Raw genomic sequence first — 23241 nt, 5'->3', positions numbered from 1 at the left:
CCTTTCAATAGTATTTTTTTCCTAAAAATATATACATTTCTCTGGTTGTATTATGACATTTTCTTGACACTACAATTTTTTTTTTAATACTATTTTCTAATAGTCTTTTTTTTTAATACAAATACACAATACTGTGATATATATGCTGCGGCCGAGTGGTTAGCACGCAGGCCACAGTTTGCATGTTCTCCCCGTGCATGCGTGGGTTTTCTCCGGGTACTCCGGTTTCCTCCCCCATTCCAAAAACATGCTAGGTTAATTGGCGACTCCAAATTGTCCATAGGTATGAATGTGAGTGTGAATGGTTGTTTGTCTATATGTGCCCTGTGATTGGCTGGCCACCAGTCCAGGGTGTACCCCGCCACTCGCCCCAAGACAGCTGGGATAGGCTCCAGCATGCCCCCACCCTAAGTGAGGATAAGCGGTAGAAAATGAATGGATGGATGAATAATACACTGCTTCCAACTTGGATGTTGGATCCAACATTGATGCTTTAAACAAGTCAAAAGGAGGGTCATTAGTGGGTGTGGCCTCCACATGCCTGTATGACCTCCCTACAACGCCTGGGCATGCTCCTGATGTTCTCCTGAGGGATCTGCACCCAGACCTGGACAAAAGCATCCACCAACTCCTGGACAGTCTGTGGTACAACTTGGCTTTGGTAGATGGAGATGGACATGATGTCCCAGATGTCCTCAATTGGATTCAGGTCTGGGGAACGGGCGAGCCAGTCCATAACATCAATGCCTTGCAGGAACTGCTGACACACTTCAGCCAAATGAGGTCTAGCATTGTCTGGCATTAGGAGGAACCCAGGGCCAACCGCACCAGCGTATGGTCTCATGGGGTCTGAGGCTCTCATCTCTAATGGCAGTCCGGCTTCCTCTGGCGAGCTCATGGGGGGCTGTGCAAACATTCTACATGGCATCTCCAGACTGTCACGTCTGTCACATGTGCTCAGTGGCAACCTGCTGTCATCTGAGAAGAACACGAGGCAAGTTGGATCCAACATCAAATGGATCAGCCTGTAGTGTTATTCCACTTTTATTTGGACTAGATGGATGGATGGATAGATAGATAGATAGATAGATAGATAGATAGATAGATAGATAGATAGATAGATAGATAGATAGATAGATAGATAGATAGATAGATAGATAGATAGATAGATAGATAGATAGATAGATAGATAGATAGATAGATAGATAGATAGATAGATAGATAGATAGATAGATAGATAGATAGATAGATAGATAGATAGATAGATAGATAGATAGATAGATAGATAGATAGATAGATAGATAGATAGATAGATAGATAGATAGATAGATAGATAGATAGATAGATAGATAGACTTCCTTTATTGTCATTGCACAATAACACAGCAGTGAAATTGCCAGCGAAATGTCGTTGCCTAGTTATGGTCGCTATGTTGGTGTCCAGGTCGTTTAGTGCAGCGCACTGGCGCCCCTAGTGGGCAAAAAAATCAAGTAACCTTGCTGCACGTGCTGCAGACTCGTTTTTTTATTAATACTAGCACGTCATGTGATATGAAAGCAGGCGCTCGTGCACCTCGTCCTTGCCGCGCTTTTTCAACACCACGAGGACCAGGACTAGAGCCAGGACCAGCACAATTTAGAAGCATCTACCTAGATGTCCTCCACTTCCGCATTCCCCAGGCCGCCGTGCCCGCCGCTTCCATGATCTCAGCAGGAAGCCAAGAACCGGTCGGTCCGGTTGATCAGGAGCTCGCTGGCGGCCCGGAACAATGCTCTCCGGCCTTAGAGGAGAGGAGCGCGGCGGGGCGGCTCGTCCTGTGCTGCCGGCGGACGGAGGACGGAGTTGATCCGGCATGGAGGGCTGCTGCCGCTCTTGCATGCCGTGCCTGAGGCGCCTCTGGGATTGCATCTGGCCCGACGTCCACTACCCGAACCTCCCCGACCATGTGATCGCCAACCGGGCAGCGCAGGGAGCTGAGATCCGGACTGTGTCGGGCGACATCCGCGTCCCGTCGCCCAAAAAGAGGCCGGTCCAGTTGTACGCCGCGCTCTTCGACTTCGAGGCCCGCAGCGACGACGAGCTGACGGTTCGGGAGGGCGACAAGCTGTCGGTTCTGGAGCAGCGGGGTGACTACGTCCTTGCCAAGAAGCTGACTGGGTCTCTCCAGTCCGGACTCATTCCTGCCAGCTATGTGGCGGTCCTGCAGGACGAGTTCGCCAAACACAAGTGAGTGCTGGTCCTGGTCCAGACCTCTTTGGGTCTGGATCTAGTGGAAACACGACCAAAACCACTATCACCTGTTGTGGTACATTGATAATCCTAAACAGAATAACAATAATAGTCACGTGGCTAGTAAGAATAGATGTTAGATTCCATTTTATTTAGAAAGGGCCAATATTTGATGTGTAAATATGAGATTGGAGCTAATGGCTAACACATTCAAAAACAGTACTCAAAATACCAATATTCAAATATAATATAACTTAATCTATGCGCCGCACACGTACACACAATTCAAGTCCCACTAATGCTGACCAATGAGGATGGCCATTTTCATCCTCAAGCAGCCATCTTTTCAAGCCCTCATCAATGATGCTGGTGTTGCCGCTTCCTGTATGTTCACAGGGGTTGTTATCCTGGTTGAACATGCTCCACAGGATCGACAGTGCAGTGTCCAGAAGGGCTTTGCATGTTCAATACGACGGCAACATACATATTTTAGGTGTGTGCCATTTCACTCATAGTGATAATAATAATAATAATGACAGACGGGTCCCGTGGGGGGTTCTGGGTGTACGGCCTTGGTGGCACGCTACTAGGTGCCATTCGGTTCTTGTACAGCCATAGCGGGAGCCTGGTTCGCATTGGCAGCACTGAGTTGAGCCAGTTCCCTGGCCTCTCACTGATTCTGTTAAAGTTTGTGGACAGGCGCGGCCAAGGCATCAATTGGGTCCACTTTGGGGGCTGATCGGCGCAGCATAATGTGGTCGCTGTACTGGACCAACTGGGCCTGTGTTCCCACCCTCACATACGGCAGCTTTGGGTTGTCATTGAAACAATGACATTGCAGATACAAGCGGCCCAAACGAGTTTCTCCCCTGGGGAGGCTGAGATTGGTGCTCGGTCTTGGTGCTCTCCTCGGTCGAGGAGCTTCACATCAAGAGGAGAGAGTTGAGCTGACATAGGCGTCCAGTCTGGATGCTCCCAGGACATCTCCCTGGTGAGAGGTAGCGGACATGCCGGCTGGAGGGAACCCCGGGGCAGACCTAGGACACGCTGGGGAGATGATGTCCCTCGCAGCAGCTTTGGTGTCTTCTTAGTGGAACTGGAGGAGGTGGTCGTAGTTGCAGTGGTGATGATGAGGCGTGTCTAGCGGCTACAGTAGCTTGATGCCAGCTTCTATCGAGATGAGGCATGTTTAGCAGCTAGCTTGATGCTAGCTTCTATGGAGATTAGGCGTGTTCAGCAGCTAGCTTGATGCTAGCTTCGATGGCGATGAGGCGTGTCTAGCAGCTACAGTAGCTTCATGCCAGCTTCTATGGAGATTAGGCGTGTTCAGCAGCTAGCTTGATGCTAGCTTCGATGGCGATGAGGCGTGTCTAGCAGCTACAGTAGCTTCATGCCAGCTTCTATGGAGATGAGGCGTGTTTAGCAGCTAGCTTGATGCTAGCTTCTATGGAGATGAGGCGTGTTTAGCAGCTAGCTTGATGCTAGCTTCTATGGAGATGAGGTGTGTTTTGCAGCTAGCTTGATGGTAGCTTCTATGGAGATGAGGCATGTTTAGCAGTTAGCTTGATGCTACCTTCTATGGAGATGAGATGAGGCGTGTTTAGCAGTTAGCTTGATGTTAGCTTCTATGGAGATGAGGCATGTTTAGCAGCTAGCTTGACGCTAGCTTCTATGGAGATGAGCTGTGTTTAGCAGAGAGCTTGACGTTATCTTCTATGGAGATGAGGCGTGTTTAGCAGCTAGCTTGACGCTAGCTTCTATGGAGATGAGGTGTGTTTAGCAGCTAGCTTTATGCTAGCTTCTATGGAGATGAGGCGTGTTTAGCAGTTAGCCTGATGCTACCTTTTATGGAGATGAGATTAGGTGTGTTTCGCAGCTAGCTTGATGCTAGCTTCTATGGCGATGAGGCATGTTTAGCAGCTAGCTTGACGCCCAGCTTCTATGGAGATGAGGCGTGTTTAGCAGAGAGCTTGATGTTAGCTTCTGTGGAGATGAGGCGTGTTTAGCAGCTAGCTTGACGCTAGTGTCTATGGAGATGAGGCGTGTTTAGCAGTTAACATGACGCTAGCTTCTATTGAGATGAGGCGTGTTTAGCAGTTAGCATGACGCTAGCTTCTATTGAGATGAGGCGTGTTTAGCAGCTAGCTTGATGCTAGCTTCTATGGAGATGAGGCGTGTTTAGCAGCTAGGTTGATGCTAGCTTCTATGGAGATGAGGCGTGTTTAGCAGCTAGCTTCGATGGAGATGAGGCACGTTTAGCAGCTAGCTTGATGCTAGCTTCTACGGAGATGAGGCATGTTTAGCAGCTAGCTTCTATGGAGATGAGGCGTGTTTAGCAGCTAGCTTGACGCTAGCTTCTATGGAGATGAGGCGTGTTTATTTTGGGTGATGTTTAGTAGTATACTAACTAGCTAATAAGCACCAAACAAATGGTGAGGCTTTTTTCTTGCGGCATTTCTTCTCCATTATCAAATAAAATGAAACCCAAATGAATGCAAATGTTCCAAATCAACACACAGACAGAAACGTTTGCTAACAATGGACGAGCATGGAGCGATCCAAGGTTTTCTCACTGCTGCTTTGTTTATGCTAACCTGGCTCTTATTTTGGGTATCTCCCAGAACCGGTTGACTGACTTTATCAGTGACTTTATCACTGCTTACTACCTTTTGTCAGCAGCTAAAATGTGCTGACAAAAGGGAGTAAAGTAGACAGACTACCCTAATTTAACAAGAAGATAGACTACCCTAATTATTTCATGGTGGGAAACACCTATCATGATGATTTGGATGAGACAGTTGAAAAGTTCAATAACTACTTTGTCAATATTGGTCCCAAACTAGAAGAAGGGATTCCGAAACAAAGGACAAGCGAGGAAAGGAATGAAACAATAGAAAGGAATCCTAATTCTATGTTTCTGACAGATGTAACGAAAAAGGAAATCATCTACATTGTCAAAAATTGTAAAGCAAAAACTTCAACTGATTGTAATGGAATCGAAATGGACACTATAAAAACGGTAGTTAACCAGATGGTAGAACCGCTGATGTACATCAGCAATTTATCTTTTCAGACCGGAAGATTTCCCCAAGAAATGAAAACAGCTAAGCAGGGCTCGACAATAACGATGTACCGATGGCCCGGGGCAAGTTAAAACAAAATTCGGGCAAGTAAATCTAATCCATGATATTCCCGTCGGGCAAGTGCACTTTGGCATGCCATACTGCCAAGAGTTTTTTTTTAAAGCGGTTCTTGTTGGGTGTTGGTAAAACACGGACTGCGTAATTCCGGTGGTAATTTGCAAAGCAATCCTTGCAAATCTTGAAATGGACCAATCAGAATCGTTTATTTAGACCGCGGTCCGTAATCCATAGTCTGCGTTTTACCCACACCCGTTGTTCGCGATCAACCAATCAGCGATCGTTTGACTACGAAAACATCTATCATGGCGTCGCTGCCAACATCGTCTAATTCTGAAGGAAACAGCAAAAAGTGATGAACCAGTGCCTCCAAAACAAGTATTTTATTAGCAGCAGCAAATCAAATGATGGCACAGGTGAGTGAACCACATTGCTGTGACAATTTGAAGTGGTCACAATGAAACACCACCGATTAGATCCAATACCAAGTGCTGATTTTGCACAAGCTACAAAATCTAGCGCTTCCATTTCTCTGTGTATTTTTCTCACCTTTGCTTCACAAATTATTGTTTGACCATTAAGCTTTTTTTCTGGATTAAAAACACTTTACTAGTACACAAATGTGTCTATTCAATAATGTTTCATTGTGGTGCACAACTTATAAATATCACTGCTTACTACGACTACGATGTGTAAGGTATTATTTATTTTATTATTTTATTTATTTGAGATTCCCATGTGATGACACAAAAAATTACATGATATCATTATGGCAGTCTTTCATTTTACATGGGGCAAGTTCGGGCAAGTAGTTCTCACCTTAAGGATTCCCTATGGGCAAGTCATTTTTGTTTTTAATGTAGAGCCCTGCTAAGGTTGTTCCAATTTTTTAAAATTTACAAACTATCGGCCAGTCTCCTTACTACCACAATTCTCCAAAATTATTGAGAAGCTATTCAACAACAGGCTGGATAAATTTATTAATGCTAATGAATTACTATCAGAAAGTCAGTATGGATACAGAGCTAACATTTCTACCTCCATGCCACTGATTAAAATTAGGGAGGAAATGACTAATGCTATAGATCATAGGAAGTGTGCAGCCGCAGTATTCATGGATCTGACAAAAGCCTTTGATACAATCAATCAAATCATCAATCATGACATCCTAATAACTAAATTAGAAAGGTACGGAATAAGAGGATTAGTTCTGAACTGGGTCAAAAGCTACTTAGCTGACAGGAAGCAATACGTAAAGCTAGGAGAATACACATCTACAAGTTCATATATTACGTGCGGCGTTCCCCAGGGGTCAATACTGGGACCAAAACTGTTCAACTTTTACATCAATGATATCTCCAAAGTCACAAAAGACTTAAAGCTGGTATTATTTGCGGATGATACCACTGCTTTTTGTTCTGGAGGGAGTACAGATGAAATCATTAGAAAGGTCAGAGAAGAAATGGTCACACTAAAATGGTTTGATGATAATAGATTGTCCTTGAACCTAAGTAAAACTAAAATCATGCTGTTTGCTAACAGCAGAAAGGACACGTACCAGCAAATACAAATAGACGGTGTAGACATTGAAAGGGTGAAGGAAAATAAATTTCTGGGGATCACAATAGATGAAAATATGAGCTGGAAACCTCATATTACAAATATACAACATAATGTGGCCAGAAATATTTCAATATTGAACAAAGCAAAATTTGTTCTCAATCAGAAATCACTCCACACTCTTTATTGCTCTCTGGTTCTACCATATCTTACTTATTGTGTGGAAATATGGGCTAATAACTATACCTATTATATTATACTATTATAACCAATTTCCTAAAAATGTCATCCAATACTTCTCTACAAGAGAGGAGAAATATGATCTCAGGGAAGAAGTACATTTGAAACACTTATATGCTAGGACAGAGGTGGGCAAATATTTAGACTCGTGGGCCACATTAAGTTAATAAAATTGTTTGGGGGGCCAGAATATATATTTAACACAGACACAATATTTTATGCTTATACTTTTCCTTTTATTTTATCTGTAAAAGTGTGTCAGCTGTGTGTTCCAATGTCACTTTAAACATCAGACCACATCAAACTATGTAATTTAATTTTACAGTTTTGTTGTTTTTTTTTTTACTAAATAAGACATCCGACTTGCAGGTCATGTTGCCAGTTTGTATGTTAAAACTTAGAAAGCAACTGGCGGGCCGGATTCAAACACTTGGTGGGCCGCATGTGGCCCCCGGGCCGTAATTTGCCCACCCCTGTGCTAGGACTATGTTAAAAAGCCTTAGCATTTCAGTATGTGGAATCAAACTATGGAATGGATTGAGTAAGGACCTCAAACAATGCACAACGATGAGCCAATTCAAGAAACAATACAAGCAGTTGATGTTTAGTACAGTAAAGTCTCGTTATATCGATATTCTCGGGAGTCGGAAAAAATACCGATATAACCGGACTATCCATATACCCGATCCTGCGCCGAACTGCATTAAAAGTGGGCAATAATGCACTCGACATTGTTCTATAGTATAGAACAATGTCTATAGTATAGAACAATGTCGAGCAGCTTAAATCAATCTTTGCTTAAGGATTTCAATACCAAAAAAGAACAAAAAAATAAAGTTGACTGGAAGCAGCGGTTCTCCGTGTTCTTTTTTGGTATTGAAATCCTTAAGCAAAGATTGATTTAAGCTGCTTTTGTATCGATATAAGCAGACCAAATTGGCTGGCGGGAGATGAAAAGGGCATCGTAGTAACCGGATTATCATAATAACCGGGTATCGTACTAACGGAACTAATTATATCATAAAAGACTAGAAATTTGCCGGGAAATGAAAATAGTATCGTAATAAGTAGTAATTCGTTATAACCGATATCGATATAACGAGACTTTACTGTACAAGGATGAAGAGTCTTGAACCAGTCATGATGTGCTATATATGTATATCACTATATTGACACTTACTATGGTACCCATTATGTCATTGTATGGTCATATCACCTCGTACTTCGGTACGGGACATAAACAATAAATAAATAAATAACATAAAAAAAACTTAAATTATATTAGGAAAGCAGGAAGTGAACAAATGTAACAGTTCCTGATTGTAAAAGTACCAGATGGAGGGGTAGGATTTAATAAGCTTTGCTTCTTCCTACTCCTTTTGAACATGTGGAACTGTGAACCGATTATGGGATGCACTCAATTGTCATCTGATGCATGTTCAACTGAAATAAAACCATGACCATAAAGTTGTTTTAGTTTCAATGAAACCTGAGAGACACGCCCACTGATCACTAAGGCGACAAGTCTTCAACTGAGCAGACCAGTTTTATGTTCACGTTCTTCACTTGTCATTGTGTGTGTGTGTTACTTTGTTTGGTTCTAAAGGGGGCGTGGCCTGTGTTTGCAGGTGGTACTATGGCAACATCAACCGCGTCAAAGCGGAGAAGCTGCTGCTGGCCTCCCAAAACAAAGATGGCTCCTTCCTGGTGCGCATCAGCGAGAGTCACAGCGACGAGTACACCATCTCAGGTGACCGACGCGTCCTTGTGTTGGCATCCTGTGTTAGTGCAGACGCTAGTTACAACTGTAGTAGCATGTGTGCAGCTCTTTAGCTAAAGAAGCTAAGCTAAGTATAGCACTAGTCATGCTCAGGCCAAGCGGCTAGCTGTTTTATTTTCCAAAGTGATGGCATCCATGGTCCTCTTCCAGCCCGGAGCGAGGGCAAGGTGTTCCACTTCCGCATCCAGCGCTCATCCATCGGCGCCTACTTTGTGTCGGACAAGATCTCCTTCGGCACGCTTGGTGAGCTGGTGTCGTACTACCAGAAGAACCCTCGCAGTCTGGGCGTGATGCTGGAGGAGGCCTGTGCTCAGCAGGTAAGACGCACCTGAAGCACACTCATTGTCATCGTTTGTGATGCCTTCCTGTCTGAGTAACTCACATCTCACCCCAAAACTAACCCTTACTTATCTCCAATGGAGGCCTGCCGCTCTCTACAGTTGAGTAATAAAAGGCCCTGGGTGACTACTTAGCAGGAGCTTGTCTTCTATTTATTTATATCTGTCATTTACATTTCACGACTTCACTCCTTCCATCTCTATATTTTTGTCAGTAGTTTTTTTGATGTGCTCAAATGAAATGAAGCCAAAGAAAACAGGTCTAAAGGTGCTAGTTGGAATGTCGGCTAATTTCTTAAATTGTCCATTCATTTGGAAAAAGAAATGCATGAATACAATGACAAATCATTATTCAAAATATTGTATTGAACCAATGTATTCATTTTCTTTTATTGTTTTTTTTCACCCACTAATGTCACTCATTTCAGATTTTTTTTGTTCTTGTATTATTATTATTCCTAGTAGCCTTTACTTTTTAAAATTTTGATTTTTTGGGGCCAAAATGAAATGTTGAAAAAATGAATGAATATATTAATGTAATTATGAAAATGTTTGAATTGTCAATATAACTGTTTGCAACCAAGCAGCACAGCTCTATTTATTTCATGGCCTGCTTGATGCGGTTTGTCCTTCTAAAGAGGTGGCTGACAGGATCTATGTGCTGATTGGTTGATGTTCAATGTAAGCCATGCCCATACAGCAAATGTAATCCCAGTAGGAATCCATGTATTTAACGATGGCACAGAAAGAACCCCGTGGGTGTGGACTATGTGTCTTACTCATGTTCTTCATATTTCATTTATGATGGAAGATTCAATGATGGTCTTATGTCAACATTTCAGTCGTTTGTCTTTCATTTCAACATGATGTGATGCACGTGTGTGTGTGTGTGTGTATTATACTTTGTATCACTTTGTTGACAGCAATAAAGGTTTCAAACGTCTCGCTTGTCATCTTGTTCATGACAATGTCTTCATCATAAGAATCCTGAGACATGCTGACAAGCCCAAACGATGCCCACCCTGACATGTTTGTGCTGTGTGCAGAGGGAGCTGTACGACATGGAGCCTTGGGAGAGGCCGCGGGAGGAGTTCAAGCTGCACAAGAAGCTTGGGGAGGGGCACTTTGGAGAAGTGTGGGAGGCTGTGTGGACCACCACGAACAAGAAAGTGGCCATCAAGATGCTGAAACAAGGTAGACTTCATTGACCGCACCTAAGTTCCTATCTTGATCTCCTTCTCCTCTTCATTCTTTGATACTGGCGGCACGTATGTGGAGGACAGAGTGTTTAAATGTGATCCTTGTGCTTCCTCAGAGGACACCAAGCAGGATGAGTTTGTGAAGGAGGTCCAGGCACTGAAGAGCCTCCACCACCCTAAACTCATCCAGCTGCTGGCCATGTGCTCGCGAGGTGAACCCGTCTACATCGTCACCGAGCTGATGACCAAAGGAAGCCTCAAGTCCTACCTGGCCTGTAAGTGACAACCCTCAACACAATCTCTTGTGAATGCAGCCGCTACTTAACAACCTCTCCTGACCACCACTTCTCAGCTCTTTTCAACGCACCATGGCTTCTTTTTTGATAAGTGAAAAAAGAATACAACTGTACAAACTGTTCAAGTTTTGTTTAATTTGGACACGAGAAATGAAGTGACGCACACATTTGCTCCTCTGATTGTGGCTTGTCCTGGCACAGTCAGGCTATAGTGTTTTTGTATCCTTGTTGAACCATAGAGTCATTTACAGCTAGCAATCATACAACAGGAAACAGGCAGTGCTGCATGAAGGAGATTGGTTGACTGGTCTACAGCCAATCACAATGCAGAAGACACTGGGCGTGTTCTCCCTTAGCCAATCAGGATGAGATAGTTGAGATGAACTAGTCATGGCACACACACAGCACAGATAGATCACAATAATACACCACAAGGACACAGAACACAAAGCACATCCATATGCTATTCAAAAATATGCAAAATTGCACTTTTAAAAATTCAGTAAAAGTAGAACCGCAATGTAGCGAGGGGTGTGTCTCTTGGCAAAAGTCAAGACACTCCAAATGAGAGTGATGTGCATGACATCCGGTTTAGTGATAACTCAATAAGGGTGTCACAAAAAACCCTTCTGATTACCACCCTAGTTTAAACCGTGCAAACTTTGATGATCCTGCCTCTTAAAAGCATCGGAATTGAGAATCATTCAAATTCAAACGATGCCAATCCCAATTGGCAAAACCTCTGAACGCAAGCTCACAATTTGCTGTGAGTACAACCTCTTAACACAAGTGCTTCTTTTTTCTGAACGCAGTCGCTTATTGCAAACTCCTGTCCACCAACCTCAAAACGCCTTCTTAACACCTCTGCTTTCTTTGAAGTGCTTTGCTGGAAACTGTGTCTTACACCTGATGGCTTTGAGCTATGGGGTTCCCCAGGGGTCAGTCCCAGGCCTTTATGAAGTGATTTCGCCCTTTCGATGACCTTGTGTACGAATGGTGCTCTGTGAATAAACTTGCCCTAAAGCCACCACTTCCGAACACAACTGCTTCTTAATTCTGAATGCAACCTCTGCTTCATGGCGTCACCTCTTCCCGACACAACCAGCTCCTCTATTGTCTGTGTAGCCGCTGAAGGCCAGGTGCTGACCTCGGCACATCTCATCTACATGGGCAGCCAGGTGGCGGAGGGCATGGCCTACCTGGAGGATAGGAACATCGTCCACAGAGACTTGGCGGCCCGCAACATTCTGGTGGGAGACGACCTAGTCTGCAAGGTGGCCGACTTTGGACTGGCTCGCATTATTAAGGTGAGCGCACACTAAATGAAGTCATCAGAAGGTGTCTGTTTTTTGTCCACAGGGTGTCAGTGTTGGGTAATTCTAGATGGCTTCCTGTCCAGACACAAAAGGGCTGCTTCCACTACATCACATGACTCATGATGAGTCGTTAATTAGTCACCGCTTTAAAGTAGTTTCTTCTTTCGAAACACTCCTCGACAACCTGACAAAGCAGTGATGTGACCACGCCCGCCTTTCTGTGGTGGGAAATGTACAAGAAATATTATTTATCTATGTAGAAACATTATGGTTTGTGGAGGAAAACAGCATGTTGGTTCAAACTGGCCGTGTGATCTGCCGCTGACTGCTCTCCCTGCATCGCCGTCCTCCAGGACAGCGTGTACACGGCCAGTCGCACCACCAAGATACCCGTGCGGTGGACGGCGCCTGAGGCCGCCATTCACCAGAAGTTCTCTGTCAAATCGGACGTGTGGTCGTTCGGCGTGCTGCTCTACGAGATGATGTCACGTGGGAAAATGCCCTACGAAGGTAACCTGTAGCGTCTGTACGAATGTGATCTGAGGTTGACGGGAAGTGTATACTTACATATTCATATTCATATTCACAGTGTGCTCAAGCACATCGTTAGTAGCGTAGCATAGCGATTCATGCGTGCCATAATGTTACTTCCTAAATGTAAGAACAACTTCCTGCATCTTGGCATGATTATCACCATCATGACTTTAAAAAGAATTTTCCAGAAATAGAAAGTTGCCAAACAGGAAAATGAAGCTGAGAATTTACAAGATCATCACTGAATGAAAGCCGTTCCACATTTTTGAGACGGTCAATTTTTCTTTCATTACCACAGCATTCTGGGACTCCTGGCTGGACATGTTTTCAGGCTCGTACTAGCATTCTTACAAGTGTAACAAAGACGTTCAGCACTGTTGGTGGTAATGGAACTAGAAAGGCTGATGGTGACAATGCCTTGTCGCTATCATGGAACAGTGTTTAGCAGACATTCAGTAAACAAGACAAGACTTACGCTGTTCTGTGTCAACTTTGATATTGTTCCTTTTGGGGGGGGTGTACCACCAGAATAGCATCCTATTTCAAGACAAATGCTTCTTGTAAAGTTGTTCCTTCATAACAGTCATCATTGAAACGATCACTGCAAAAAACAGAACTGGAGGTGGGCATCCATCCATCTCTGCTTCTCTGTACTGGCTTAGTCCATTTTTGTCTTACAGTATCACTCAGATACTGTGAACATCCAGCAGCAACACAATATTTTGGCATGGATGAAAAATGTACTGAATCAAACGTTGGTTTCCTCTGCTTTAGCTGAGAGGTGTCGCCCCGAGGACATCACCTCAGGAAATTATTCTGAAAGGGGACTTATTTTGCTCATCTATTGAGATGTGGACTCCTATAGAGCAGCTCCACATGATATCCCGCACAGAAAGCTTTCTAGATCTTCTAGATCCTGCACCGCCTTCTGCAGCGGTTCCAGGGATCTCCTATTCCACCCACGGCCCGCCTCCGTGTATGCCCACTCCGCTGTGATTGGTCACACTCCCAAGTGCTCCCAAGGACTTCCAGATGCATAGGTCCGCGTTTACTGAGTGCAGGCAATCTGCAGCCCACATAAGGAAGTCCGGAACGCATTGACGTCCAGAAGCCATCCCAAACTTCTGTCAAGGCTGACTTCCTAATGCGCAAACCTCACTAGATCACTAGATTTGGCATGGTTTCACACGATGGTACAACATGGTGACCACATTTATAGGTCAGAAAAGTGGAAGAAGCATCTTAGGTCCCCTTTCAAATTAGCATTGTGTTGTTGGGGAAAATAATTTTTTTGTAATTTTGCAACCTTATTGTAAGATTAGGAAACTTTATTCTTGAGTATAGGCTTTTGCTCTCCAAAAAAATCTCATTTTTCCCATAAAGTATTTTTTGTAATTTTGGATTGGGATGTTTTCAACTTTTCTTCCACAACATATCATTTTTGTCTTGTGTTACATCTTCCTTCTTGTCAAATTCAGACTTTATTCTCTTTTTCTCCTCAAAAATAAGATGAGTTTTAATTTTTTTGAGCAAGTACAACTTAATTGTCCCAGTATATTTTTTCATGGTGCTATATGCTCTAAGGATCTCCACAAAAACAGCATTGTGTCCTTCTCAGGCAAAAACAACAAGCAAGTGTTGGATCTGCTGTCTTCCGGCTCTCGCCTGGCGTGTCCCACCAGATGTCCTCACAACATCTACCGCATCATGAAGGACTGCTGGGAGGCCGACCCGTCCAAGAGGCCATCCTTCCACGCGCTGCACAGCCAGCTGGACTCCATCTACGCTCGCATTTACTTCAAGACCATTGAGGTGTGACGATGTGGACGATGTGGACGATGAGGACACGATGGCCGCCTGCGGCCACCGCACAAGGAATTGGTGTCAGAACGTAGCGGCCTGTTGAGATACGCTCTGCAAAGCAGGAAGAAGGACACAGAGACCTTTTTGACTTTGGAAGTTACCACCGAGGAGGTGGGACGACACCTGAGCAAGGTGTGTCAGCAACTTCCAACCTGACGACTTTCTCTTAATGCCGTAATGACTCCATGTCACTTATGGCCGCGCTCCACAAGGTGGTGCTTTGTGCAATAATGAGCCACATTAGCTTAGCTTGCCCGTCCCAGTAATGAAATATCAGAGTAGTAGCATTTTTGACACAAATAATCACTTAATCACTTTAAGTGTTTGGACTCTCTAACCGAGGCATGCGCCGGTGTCTACCACAACCGGGCCTGCTAGTGTGGCTAAATACTGCTAGCCGAGCACCAAGTATTACCGTTTTCACAAAGTCTTCCAGCATCCTCCGGCAGAGGGCGCCTTGTTTACACCCCGCACACGGTACTGCATAACATGCTAGCATCACAACAACAGTCTTTTTTAATAGGGTTGGGAGGGCAGAGGGTGCGGCCCGCAATTTGAGATAAAAAAGGAGGAAATGAGCCATAAACCTGACAATAAAACAAAGTTTTATTTTAAGCACTGTGTACACATGTGCTTGTCTTTGTGCTGAACCGAGCCCTTCAAAATAACACACCCTATTTATGCCTACTGTTATGGTACACAGCCCCTTTCAAAATAAACTATTGGAGTAGATTCGATTTAAAGGCAGCCTAGACCAGCTTAAGTACCATTAAGGGCTTTTATTTTGAAATGGCTCAAACAGCAACAATGCATTGTATTGCCAGATGCTGTCCTGTGCCTGTCACAGTAATTTCCAGTTCCTGTTCTATGGTTATCATCATACTTTTGAATTCCTACTTAAAGGTTGTGTGACCTGATTTCCCGTTCTTGCTTCGGTTGAATTATTTCCATTTCAAGTCAGATGGGTTAATTTCACATTTCAGGGGCTTTTATTGTGAAATTGCACAACTGAGTGGGTCCATGCTAAGTGGAACCTTCTCATCTGTTGGTGAGTGCCGTTTTATTTTGTCCCGTAAGCACCTCTCCTGGCAGCTTTTATTTTGAAGTGCTCAGTGTTTCCATCCTGCAGTGTGTCGTCGGAGGATGGTAAATACAAGGAAGACGCTCCAGGCGCTGAGCAACATTCCCGGGATTCCTTCATCATTCCTGGGTTGCTACCTGTCCAACAGGTGCAGTGAGCCGGCTCGGTGGATTTCAGGCGGTCGTCATGGCCGAGTGTCTTCGCAGGATCTGTCCCGCTCTGTGGTCCAAGATCCACGGGGACAGGAAGTCTCCTCCACAGGCAGCAGAGGACAGAGACAAACAACAGCAGCAACAGAACCCGGAGCCGCTTCCCCAGTCACCAGCCGAGGAGGAGGATGGAAGCACCTTCTCGGCCATGTGGGACTTCCAGGGCAGGAACCCCAATGAGCTGAGCTTCCAGGAGGGAGACTTGTTCAGGGTCCAGAGCCGCATCGATGACTGGTGGACGGTGGACAAGATAGACGAGACCGGCAGCGTCCTCGACACCGGTCTGGTGCCCAGTAACTACCTGAAGAAGAAGGAAGACGTTCTGGAAGAGGAACCGTGAGTCTTGATAACACTCTATATCCAATCATCGGTTCTACGTTCTCTACTTTTCCACTTGGCTACACTGTTAGCTCATTACCCAGCTAGCCGTGGTTGCTTCCCAAAACCTAATGATTTCTTTTGGTTTGGTTTTGAGCATCTGTTGCTTGCAGTGGAACGTTTTTGAAAGTTGCGTGGTGGTGAAATGGTCGGCTCCCCCAATGTTCCCCTAACGTTCCTCCAACAGTTGGATGATGTTTTTGACGTTCTATCAAGGTTCCAAAAGAATACAGAAGTATCAATGTCAATGTCAAAACCGAACAATAACTATTAGATAAGTGTACAATATATATGCAATAAGCATAGTATACAACCATATGTACTTCTTACGCTTTTTAAGCCAAGACCTTTTTGTTGAATTTTCTACATTTTGGCCCATAGGTACAGTATATTGTCATATCAGTACTTGGTTACAGCAGTACTTTGTTGCGTAGCTACTTTTTGCACATTGCTACACAACTTGGCCAAGTTACTAATTACATACACTATGCTGCTACTTTTTCAAGCTGCTAACTTTTGCTGGTGGCTACGTTGTCAAGTTGATGCTTTTTCTATTTCACTATGTGGTTACCACAGTACTTTTATGTAGTACTTCTCCCATGTCAAAACTTGCTACATTTGCATATAATTTGGATTAGACGCTGTTTAGTTGCACCACTTTTAGCTATGGGGTATGCTGGAGCCTATCTCGGCTAACTTTGGTCGAGAGGTGGGCTCCACCCTGGACGGGTCGGCGGCCAATGGCAGGGCTCACACTCATCACCGTGTCTCCATGTGTGTTTGTCAGGTGGTATTTTGGCAACATGAGTCGCTCCGAAGCCCTAAGTCACCTCATGGCACCAGAAAATGAGCCAGGAGCGTTCCTGGTCCGCTCCAGTGAGAACCACCTGGGCTACGTCCTCTCAGGCAAGACCGCGTCACGCAAGTCCCAATCTTAGCACAACTGATGAGGAGCATGTCCATTCATCACCATGCTAGCAGTTAGCCAGCAGCTTTTTGACGTGTTCAGGGTCCTGTGTTGCCATGGAAACCGAGTTGAGTCCGATTTGTGTGTCCACAGTGCGGTCCAGCTGTCGAGTAAAGCACTTCAAGATCCTCCAAACACCAGACGGTCAGTTTGACCTGGACCGCATGAATCAGTTCAGCTCGCTGAAACACCTGGTGGCACATTACCGCAACAACTGCCTCAACAACCTGGACAAGCTGGGGAAGCCCAGCCGGAGGGTATGACACTCACGCTGCTCACAGAGCCCTGACCTCCTAGTGACCGATACTTGTGCTACGTCAGAGAGCCACAACTCCAGAGGTCATCTTCCCAGACGACCAGTGGGAGCTTCCCAAAGAGGAGTTCACCTTAGAGGACAAGTTGGGAAGCGGCTACTTTTCCGACGTTTATCAAGGACGCTGGAAGTCTCACACTCGGGTGGCCATCAAGATCATCAAGAACGGTTGGTGGACAACTTCTATCCCTAAATGCTCCGGTTAGCGTCTCCTAGTCAATGTCGGATAAGCAAATAGCCGCAGGGGCGATTCCAACATTGGTTCTATTGGAGTGCTACGTTTGTTATGCACACGGAACTATTTGATAGGATATGTTTACTGTACGTAGCTAGCTCTGTGTGCGCTATAAAATGTCATTGGTGCGAAGGTCCGGGTTTCCCCTCGGATTCTTTGGAGCTGTGTTGGTACGTCAGTCAGTCCTCCAACTCCTCTCTCTCCAGATTCCGAGGTGAACCACTCGGAGTTCCAGCGGGAGGTTCAGATCCTGAAACGCCTTCGCCATCGTCATCTCATCTCGCTGTTTGCCATCTGCACCGCCTCGTCGCCCTACTACATTGTCACCGAGCTGATGGCGAAGGGAAGTCTGCTCGACCTCCTCAGAAGTAAACCATTCTCTGGCTTTGGTCTTTTCCTCTCTCCACCTTTTCTTGCTGTGGCCGTTTCCATGACAATGTGTCCCAAGTAGGCACGGATTGCTCCTCAGGCTTTGTGCTGATGGGTTTAGTTTATGTGGAATCGGCTCAACTAATGTTGTGGACAAGAGGCTGGTAATGGGAATGAATGGCGTCTTTGAGAAGGTTTCCAGTCGGTGTGATGGACATGGTTTACTTTCATGTCCAGGTCCTGAGGGCAAACAGCAGGAAATGATATCCCTGGTGGACATGGCTGCCCAGGTGGCTGACGGGATGTCGTACCTGGAGGAGCACGAGCTGGTCCACAGAGACTTGGCGGCCCGGAATGTTTTAGTCGGAGAAGACTACATCTGCAAGGTGGCCGACTTTGGCCTGACCCAAGTCATCAAGGTAAGCGCCCATCCCGTTTGCCTTTTGTCCCCCAAAGTCACGTGATCGCCGCCAACCGTGTTCTTGCAGGAGCCCATCTACCTCACCTACCAGAAGGCCATCCCCTACAAGTGGACCGCTCCGGAGGCCATCAGCCACAGCAATGGAACCTTCTCCATCAAGTCAGACGTCTGGTCTTTTGGCATCCTGCTCTATGAGATTGTCACCTACGGAGGCGTCCCCTATCCAGGCAAGTCCTATCGGCTAAAGACAAGGCTGCAGAACTCCAGGTTCTGTCTTGAGTTTTTCCTTGCCTCTGTTTCGTTGTTTTGATATGAATGTCTGAGAAACGTCTGGACCTGCTGCACGTGTCAGGTGCCTTCACATGAACTCTGGAAAACATTGCTTGCTGACACAGCAACCCCTGGTTTATTGCGGTTAATTGGTTTTCTAGTGATTGCATAGAAAACCCTCTTCTGGTTAGCACGCAGGCCTTGCAGTTAGGAGACCTGAGTTCAATTCCACTATCTGCCATCTCTGTGGTAAAGTCAGTTGGTTGGACATGATGTGGAAAGGCACACCCCTGTCTCTATACGGACAGGGTTGACAGTGCATGGCAGACCCAAAACCAAGCGACCCAAACCCTCCGGGACAGGATTGTCTCCAGGCTCCAAGGCTGGGGAAGGTTCCAGAAACATTTCTGCTGCTTTGAAGGTTCCAATGAGCACAGTGGCCTCCATCACCCCTAAGTGGAAGAAGTTTGGAACCACCAGGACTCTTCCTACAGCTGGCCGGCCATCTAAGCTGAGTGATCGGGGGAGAAGGGCCTTAGTCAGGGAGGGTCACTCTGTCAGAGCTCCAGTGTTCTTCTGTGGAGAGAGGAGAATCTTCCAGTAGGACAGCCATCTCTGCAGCCTGCCTGGAGTTTGCCAAAAGGCACCTGAAGGACTCTCAGACCACGAGAAACTAAATTCTCTGGTCTGATGACACAAAAATGTAGCTCGTTGGCGTGAATGCCAGGTGTTGCGTTTGGAGAAAACCGGGAACTGCTCATCAGCAAGCCGATGGCATCCCTACAGTGAAGCATGGTGGTGGCATTATTCTTGGGGTAGTTCTTCAGCAGCAGGAACTGGAAGACTAGTCAGGATGGAGGGAAAGATGACTGCAGCAATGATGAAAACCTGCTCAAGAGTGCTCCACCACACTAGAGACACTTTATCTTGTGGGGGAGCAGAATTGGTGGCGGACAGGAAGTGATAGTAACCAGTGCTATTATTATTATTATTAGCATCATTATTATTATTACTACTGTGGCTGTTGTGAGATCGTTTAAACCTGCAATACAACCAAAAGTTACTGATACCTCGTGGCCAATATAGAATACTACATCAACAAGTTGTATTAATGCACAAGTACTGTATATACTGTACTATATCAATGCCTTATATTTTCATTCATTTAGGCATTTTCATGCGAGTAAATGCTCCACTCGGGCAGAAATACATCCAATTAGGATATACAGTGAACCTTGGATATATCGGATTCAATTGTTCCCACTGGTTTTGTCCGATATAAGTGAAATCCATTATATGCGTATACCGGAAAATGTCCGTTTTACGCATATATCGCAATTCCTTGACTATGTTTCCAATGTACCTGGACTGGGCAATGAAAAGAGACGTAAGGTAATGAAAATTTAACTTTATTGGACTCTGAGCATAACAAATTGTTAATTAAGCTAGGCCCTGTTACGCCCGTCAGGCCTACGTTATTTCCAATAGTGAGGTTAAGATCTCATTCACTGCTGTGCTAGTATTATTGACGTCACTCACTTTTATATTTGTCCTAAATCTGGAGCCAGGAGAAAGACACGATGCGGCCATCCGATATATGCGAGGGAAATTGGAACGGGACTGGAGATTTTGTCCGAAATGGGTGAAATCCGTTATAAAAAATCCGATATATGCAATGAATTTTTATTGGAAATGCATTACAGAAAAATTGGTTCTTTATTATCTGTCCGTTGTGAGCGAATTTCCGATATATCCGAGTCCGATATATCCGAGGTTTACTGTAATAAAAATATTTTATGTTTTTAAAAAATGGTTTCAACTAAACACATTTAAATTTAATAATAATCATAATTGTTGTCATCATCTAATTGCCACAATTACCATGAAAAAACATTTAAATCTATTTTTAAATTGATATCGATACTTTACTTTAAATTCTTTAAAAATATACACATTTAAAATATATTTTAAATTAAAATTGTCGTCATCATCATAATTGGAATCCTCAAAATTGAAATTCCATCCATCCATTCTCCTCCGCTTATCCGGGTCCAGGTCCGGGGGCAGCAGTCTCAGTAGGGAAGCCCAGACTTCCCGGTCCCCGGCCAGCTCCACCAGGAGGACACCAAGGCGTTCCCAGGCCAGCTGTGAGACATAATCCCTCCAGCGTGTCCTAGGTCTGCCCCGGGGCCTTCTCCCGGCCGGGCACGCCCGGAACACCTCACCAGGGAGGCGTCCGGACTAGATGCCCGAGCCACCTCAACCGACTCCTCTCCATGTGAAGGAGCAGCACCTGTCCCGGATGAACGAGCTCCTCACCCTATCGCTAAGGGTGAGTCCAGCCGCCCTAATGTTGCGTGCAACAATAAATCCAAAGGGTCGTCTGGGATTGCATCGTCGCTAGAATAATAATACGGGTTGTTATGCCAAATAGCTAGCAAAAAATAGATTGCTGTCACGCGTCTTTCACGTGCAAATGCAAAAAGGTCACACGTTTTATTTTCGATCTCGTGGTCCTTTTGGCAGGTTTGAATGGGAAGGAAGCGCACGAGATGGTTGTGGAAGGCTACAGGATGCCGTCTCCGCCCGATTGTCCGGAATTCCTCTACCAAATGATGTTGAAATGCTGGCGCGTCGAGCCCGCAGAGAGGCCGGCTTTCACAGACTTAAAGGTGGAACTGGAAGTCATCTACATGATGGAGTGATAGCACAGCACCGCCACAGGGGGGCGGCAAAGTGTCACAAAATCACCCCATTCATTTTGAACTATGCAGTGGTGTAAAAAGGTGTTTGCGACTTGCAGGTTTGTCCCAATTAGTCAATGACAACACATCTGTACACAAAAGGCACTTTCTATTATTTAAGGGGAAAAGTCTGAACCTACACGGCCCTGTGTCTAACTGAAATCTGTCAGTGTGGAACAGGTTATAAAGCCATTTCTAAAGCTGTAGGACTCCAGCCAACCACAGTGAGAGCCATTATCCACGGAACAGTGGTGAACCTTACCAAAATGTTTGACGATCTGAAACATTTAAATGTGACAAACGTGTAAAAATAAAAAAAAATTAAAATAAAAAAAATTATATGTAAACCTCCATTTTATTTTTTGATTGATTGATTTAAAGAGGGAACAGCACATATTTATGAACAATTTTACAAATGTAAATATGCCAGATTATATAGCCTTGGGCTAATTTCCATCTGCAGACCCCCTGGCAGGTTGACCTCAAAGCCTATGGCTGTCATCATCTCTGTAAATAGCTATATGTAGCAAGGTTGCTCACTGCGTTAAGTGGGTCATGTTGATATTTGACCTCCATTCAGACATGGCACACATTTAATGTACACGTACACTGATGCATCATGCGTACTGGTACATGACAGATGAAGTTGTTAGCATTTCGCTGGTTCATCACAGCGACTGCCAATAAAGTTGCACAATGTCAAAACATGCAAGATGGCAGTGTTTTTAATTGACATTTCACAGCCAGAGTTTGAAACTGTGCTCACATTCTTATCTGAGAGCACACTTGGCCTCATAACACACACACACACACACACCATGTCTATATATACACCTGCATACACAAACTGATGCTTTGACCCACATAGCTGTACTGTATATACAGCATTTGTGTTAGTGTGTGTAAGCATGTACCAGTCATGACTCGGCATCTGTGGTTGAGTGACAAAGCGCTTCAGGTTCAGATGTGCAAACAAGCCAACCCTGGCACAAAACACGGTTAGCGTGCTCTCTTCCACAAGCTGGAACAAACATTGATGGGAAACAGAGAAAGAAAAGAGTATTTAGATTGGTAAATTTAGCATCAAAGCCCTGGCAGATGGCTCTTGTAGCAAGACCAAAGTTATTTGTATCTACTGTCGCTGTGTTTGACTTTTCACGGATTCCATGGCCTGCCAGACACTGGAGCAGTGCAGCTATTGTTTTTATTGTCATATACAGTGCTACCTTGGCATAAGAGTGGCCACACTAGTGATGGCGAGATGAAGCCCCAAATGATTAATCTACAAAGTGTGAGATAAAAATATACTGTATATCATGTGATATGGCTTCATCATGGTTTGATGTCACCTGGCATGGCCTCCATGAAAGCTTGACAACCATGTCAACAAGGGCCTCATCCAACTGTCATTTTTTTGTGGCTGATAAAAACGTGTGATTTTTCATTTGCACAATGAACATGTCAACCCGGAAAATGTGTGTTAGTCATATTGTAATATTAATATTATAATGTAGTGATATTAACCTCACCATGGATGGGTGAAGATGTTATTGTACCCCAACTCCTTGAAACACAATAAGAACTTCACCTCTCAATAACGATGACAAACAGTGAAAATACAGGTTTTGAAACGCAAACATACCATCTCTTAATATTGTTGATTTGGCTTACTGATTAAGTCAAAATGTTCCCACACAGGAGAAATGTTTCTCTTTCTAGCTGGCTCCATATCTTCTCTCTCTTGACTCCAAACTAACGT

The 23241-nt window shown here is 44.7% G+C and overlaps 2 protein-coding genes across 4 annotated transcripts; both read left to right on the top strand.

Annotated features, from left to right (window-relative positions):
• The first annotated feature begins 1532 nt into the window (after positions 1-1532).
• On the top strand, positions 1533-15412 carry srms (src-related kinase lacking C-terminal regulatory tyrosine and N-terminal myristylation sites). The gene is made up of 8 exons (XM_058050879.2): positions 1533-2226; positions 8798-8919; positions 9100-9266; positions 10334-10481; positions 10603-10761; positions 11908-12089; positions 12452-12608; positions 14251-15412. The coding sequence occupies exons 1-8, from the start codon at positions 1853-1855 to the stop codon at positions 14448-14450; spliced, it is 1509 nt and encodes a 502-aa protein (XP_057906862.2). The 5' UTR covers positions 1533-1852; the 3' UTR covers positions 14451-15412.
• On the top strand, positions 15407-22387 carry ptk6b (PTK6 protein tyrosine kinase 6b). 3 transcript variants are annotated; one of them, XR_013629814.1, is made up of 9 exons: positions 15407-16121; positions 16951-17069; positions 17224-17387; positions 17452-17611; positions 17885-18046; positions 18285-18466; positions 18536-18695; positions 20794-21070; positions 21265-21399. XR_013629814.1 is itself a non-coding variant. In XM_078796486.1 (9 exons), the coding sequence occupies exons 2-9, from the start codon at positions 15763-15765 to the stop codon at positions 21441-21443; spliced, it is 1485 nt and encodes a 494-aa protein (XP_078652612.1). In that variant the 5' UTR covers positions 15441-15543; positions 15625-15762; the 3' UTR covers positions 21444-22387. The 3 variants fall into 3 exon arrangements, 2 of the variants coding, with proteins under 2 accessions (XP_057906864.2, XP_078652612.1); XM_078796486.1 differs by lacking the exon at positions 20794-21070 and having other exon boundaries at positions 15441-15543; positions 15625-16121; positions 21265-22387; XM_058050881.2 differs by lacking the exon at positions 20794-21070 and having other exon boundaries at positions 21265-22387.
• Positions 22388-23241: the final 854 nt, after the last annotated feature.

Source organism: Doryrhamphus excisus, linkage group LG15 (genome assembly GCF_037039965.1).
Source record: "Doryrhamphus excisus strain RoL-2023G ecotype Guam linkage group LG15, RoL_Dexc_Guam_v1.1, whole genome shotgun sequence".
NCBI lineage: Eukaryota > Metazoa > Chordata > Actinopteri > Syngnathiformes > Syngnathidae > Doryrhamphus > Doryrhamphus excisus.
This window is presented reverse-complemented; position numbering and strand designations above follow the sequence as displayed.

What these genes read in the sequence shown, in the direction of transcription:
- ptk6b (XM_058050881.2), top strand. Translation starts at nt 15,763, where the DNA reads ATGGCCGAGTGTCTTCGCAGGATCTGTCCCGCTCTGTGGTCCAAGATC. An exon ending in TGGGGAAGCCCAGCCGGAGG is followed by an intron (nt 17,388 to 17,451) that starts GTATGACACTCA and finishes GTGCTACGTCAG; the next exon opens with AGAGCCACAACTCCAGAGGT. An exon ending in GCCTGACCCAAGTCATCAAG is followed by an intron (nt 18,467 to 18,535) that starts GTAAGCGCCCAT and finishes GTGTTCTTGCAG; the next exon opens with GAGCCCATCTACCTCACCTA.
- srms (XM_058050879.2), top strand. Translation starts at nt 1,853, where the DNA reads ATGGAGGGCTGCTGCCGCTCTTGCATGCCGTGCCTGAGGCGCCTCTGG. An exon ending in GACGAGTTCGCCAAACACAA is followed by an intron (nt 2,227 to 8,797) that starts GTGAGTGCTGGT and finishes CTGTGTTTGCAG; the next exon opens with GTGGTACTATGGCAACATCA. An exon ending in CCTCAAGTCCTACCTGGCCT is followed by an intron (nt 10,762 to 11,907) that starts GTAAGTGACAAC and finishes TTGTCTGTGTAG; the next exon opens with CCGCTGAAGGCCAGGTGCTG.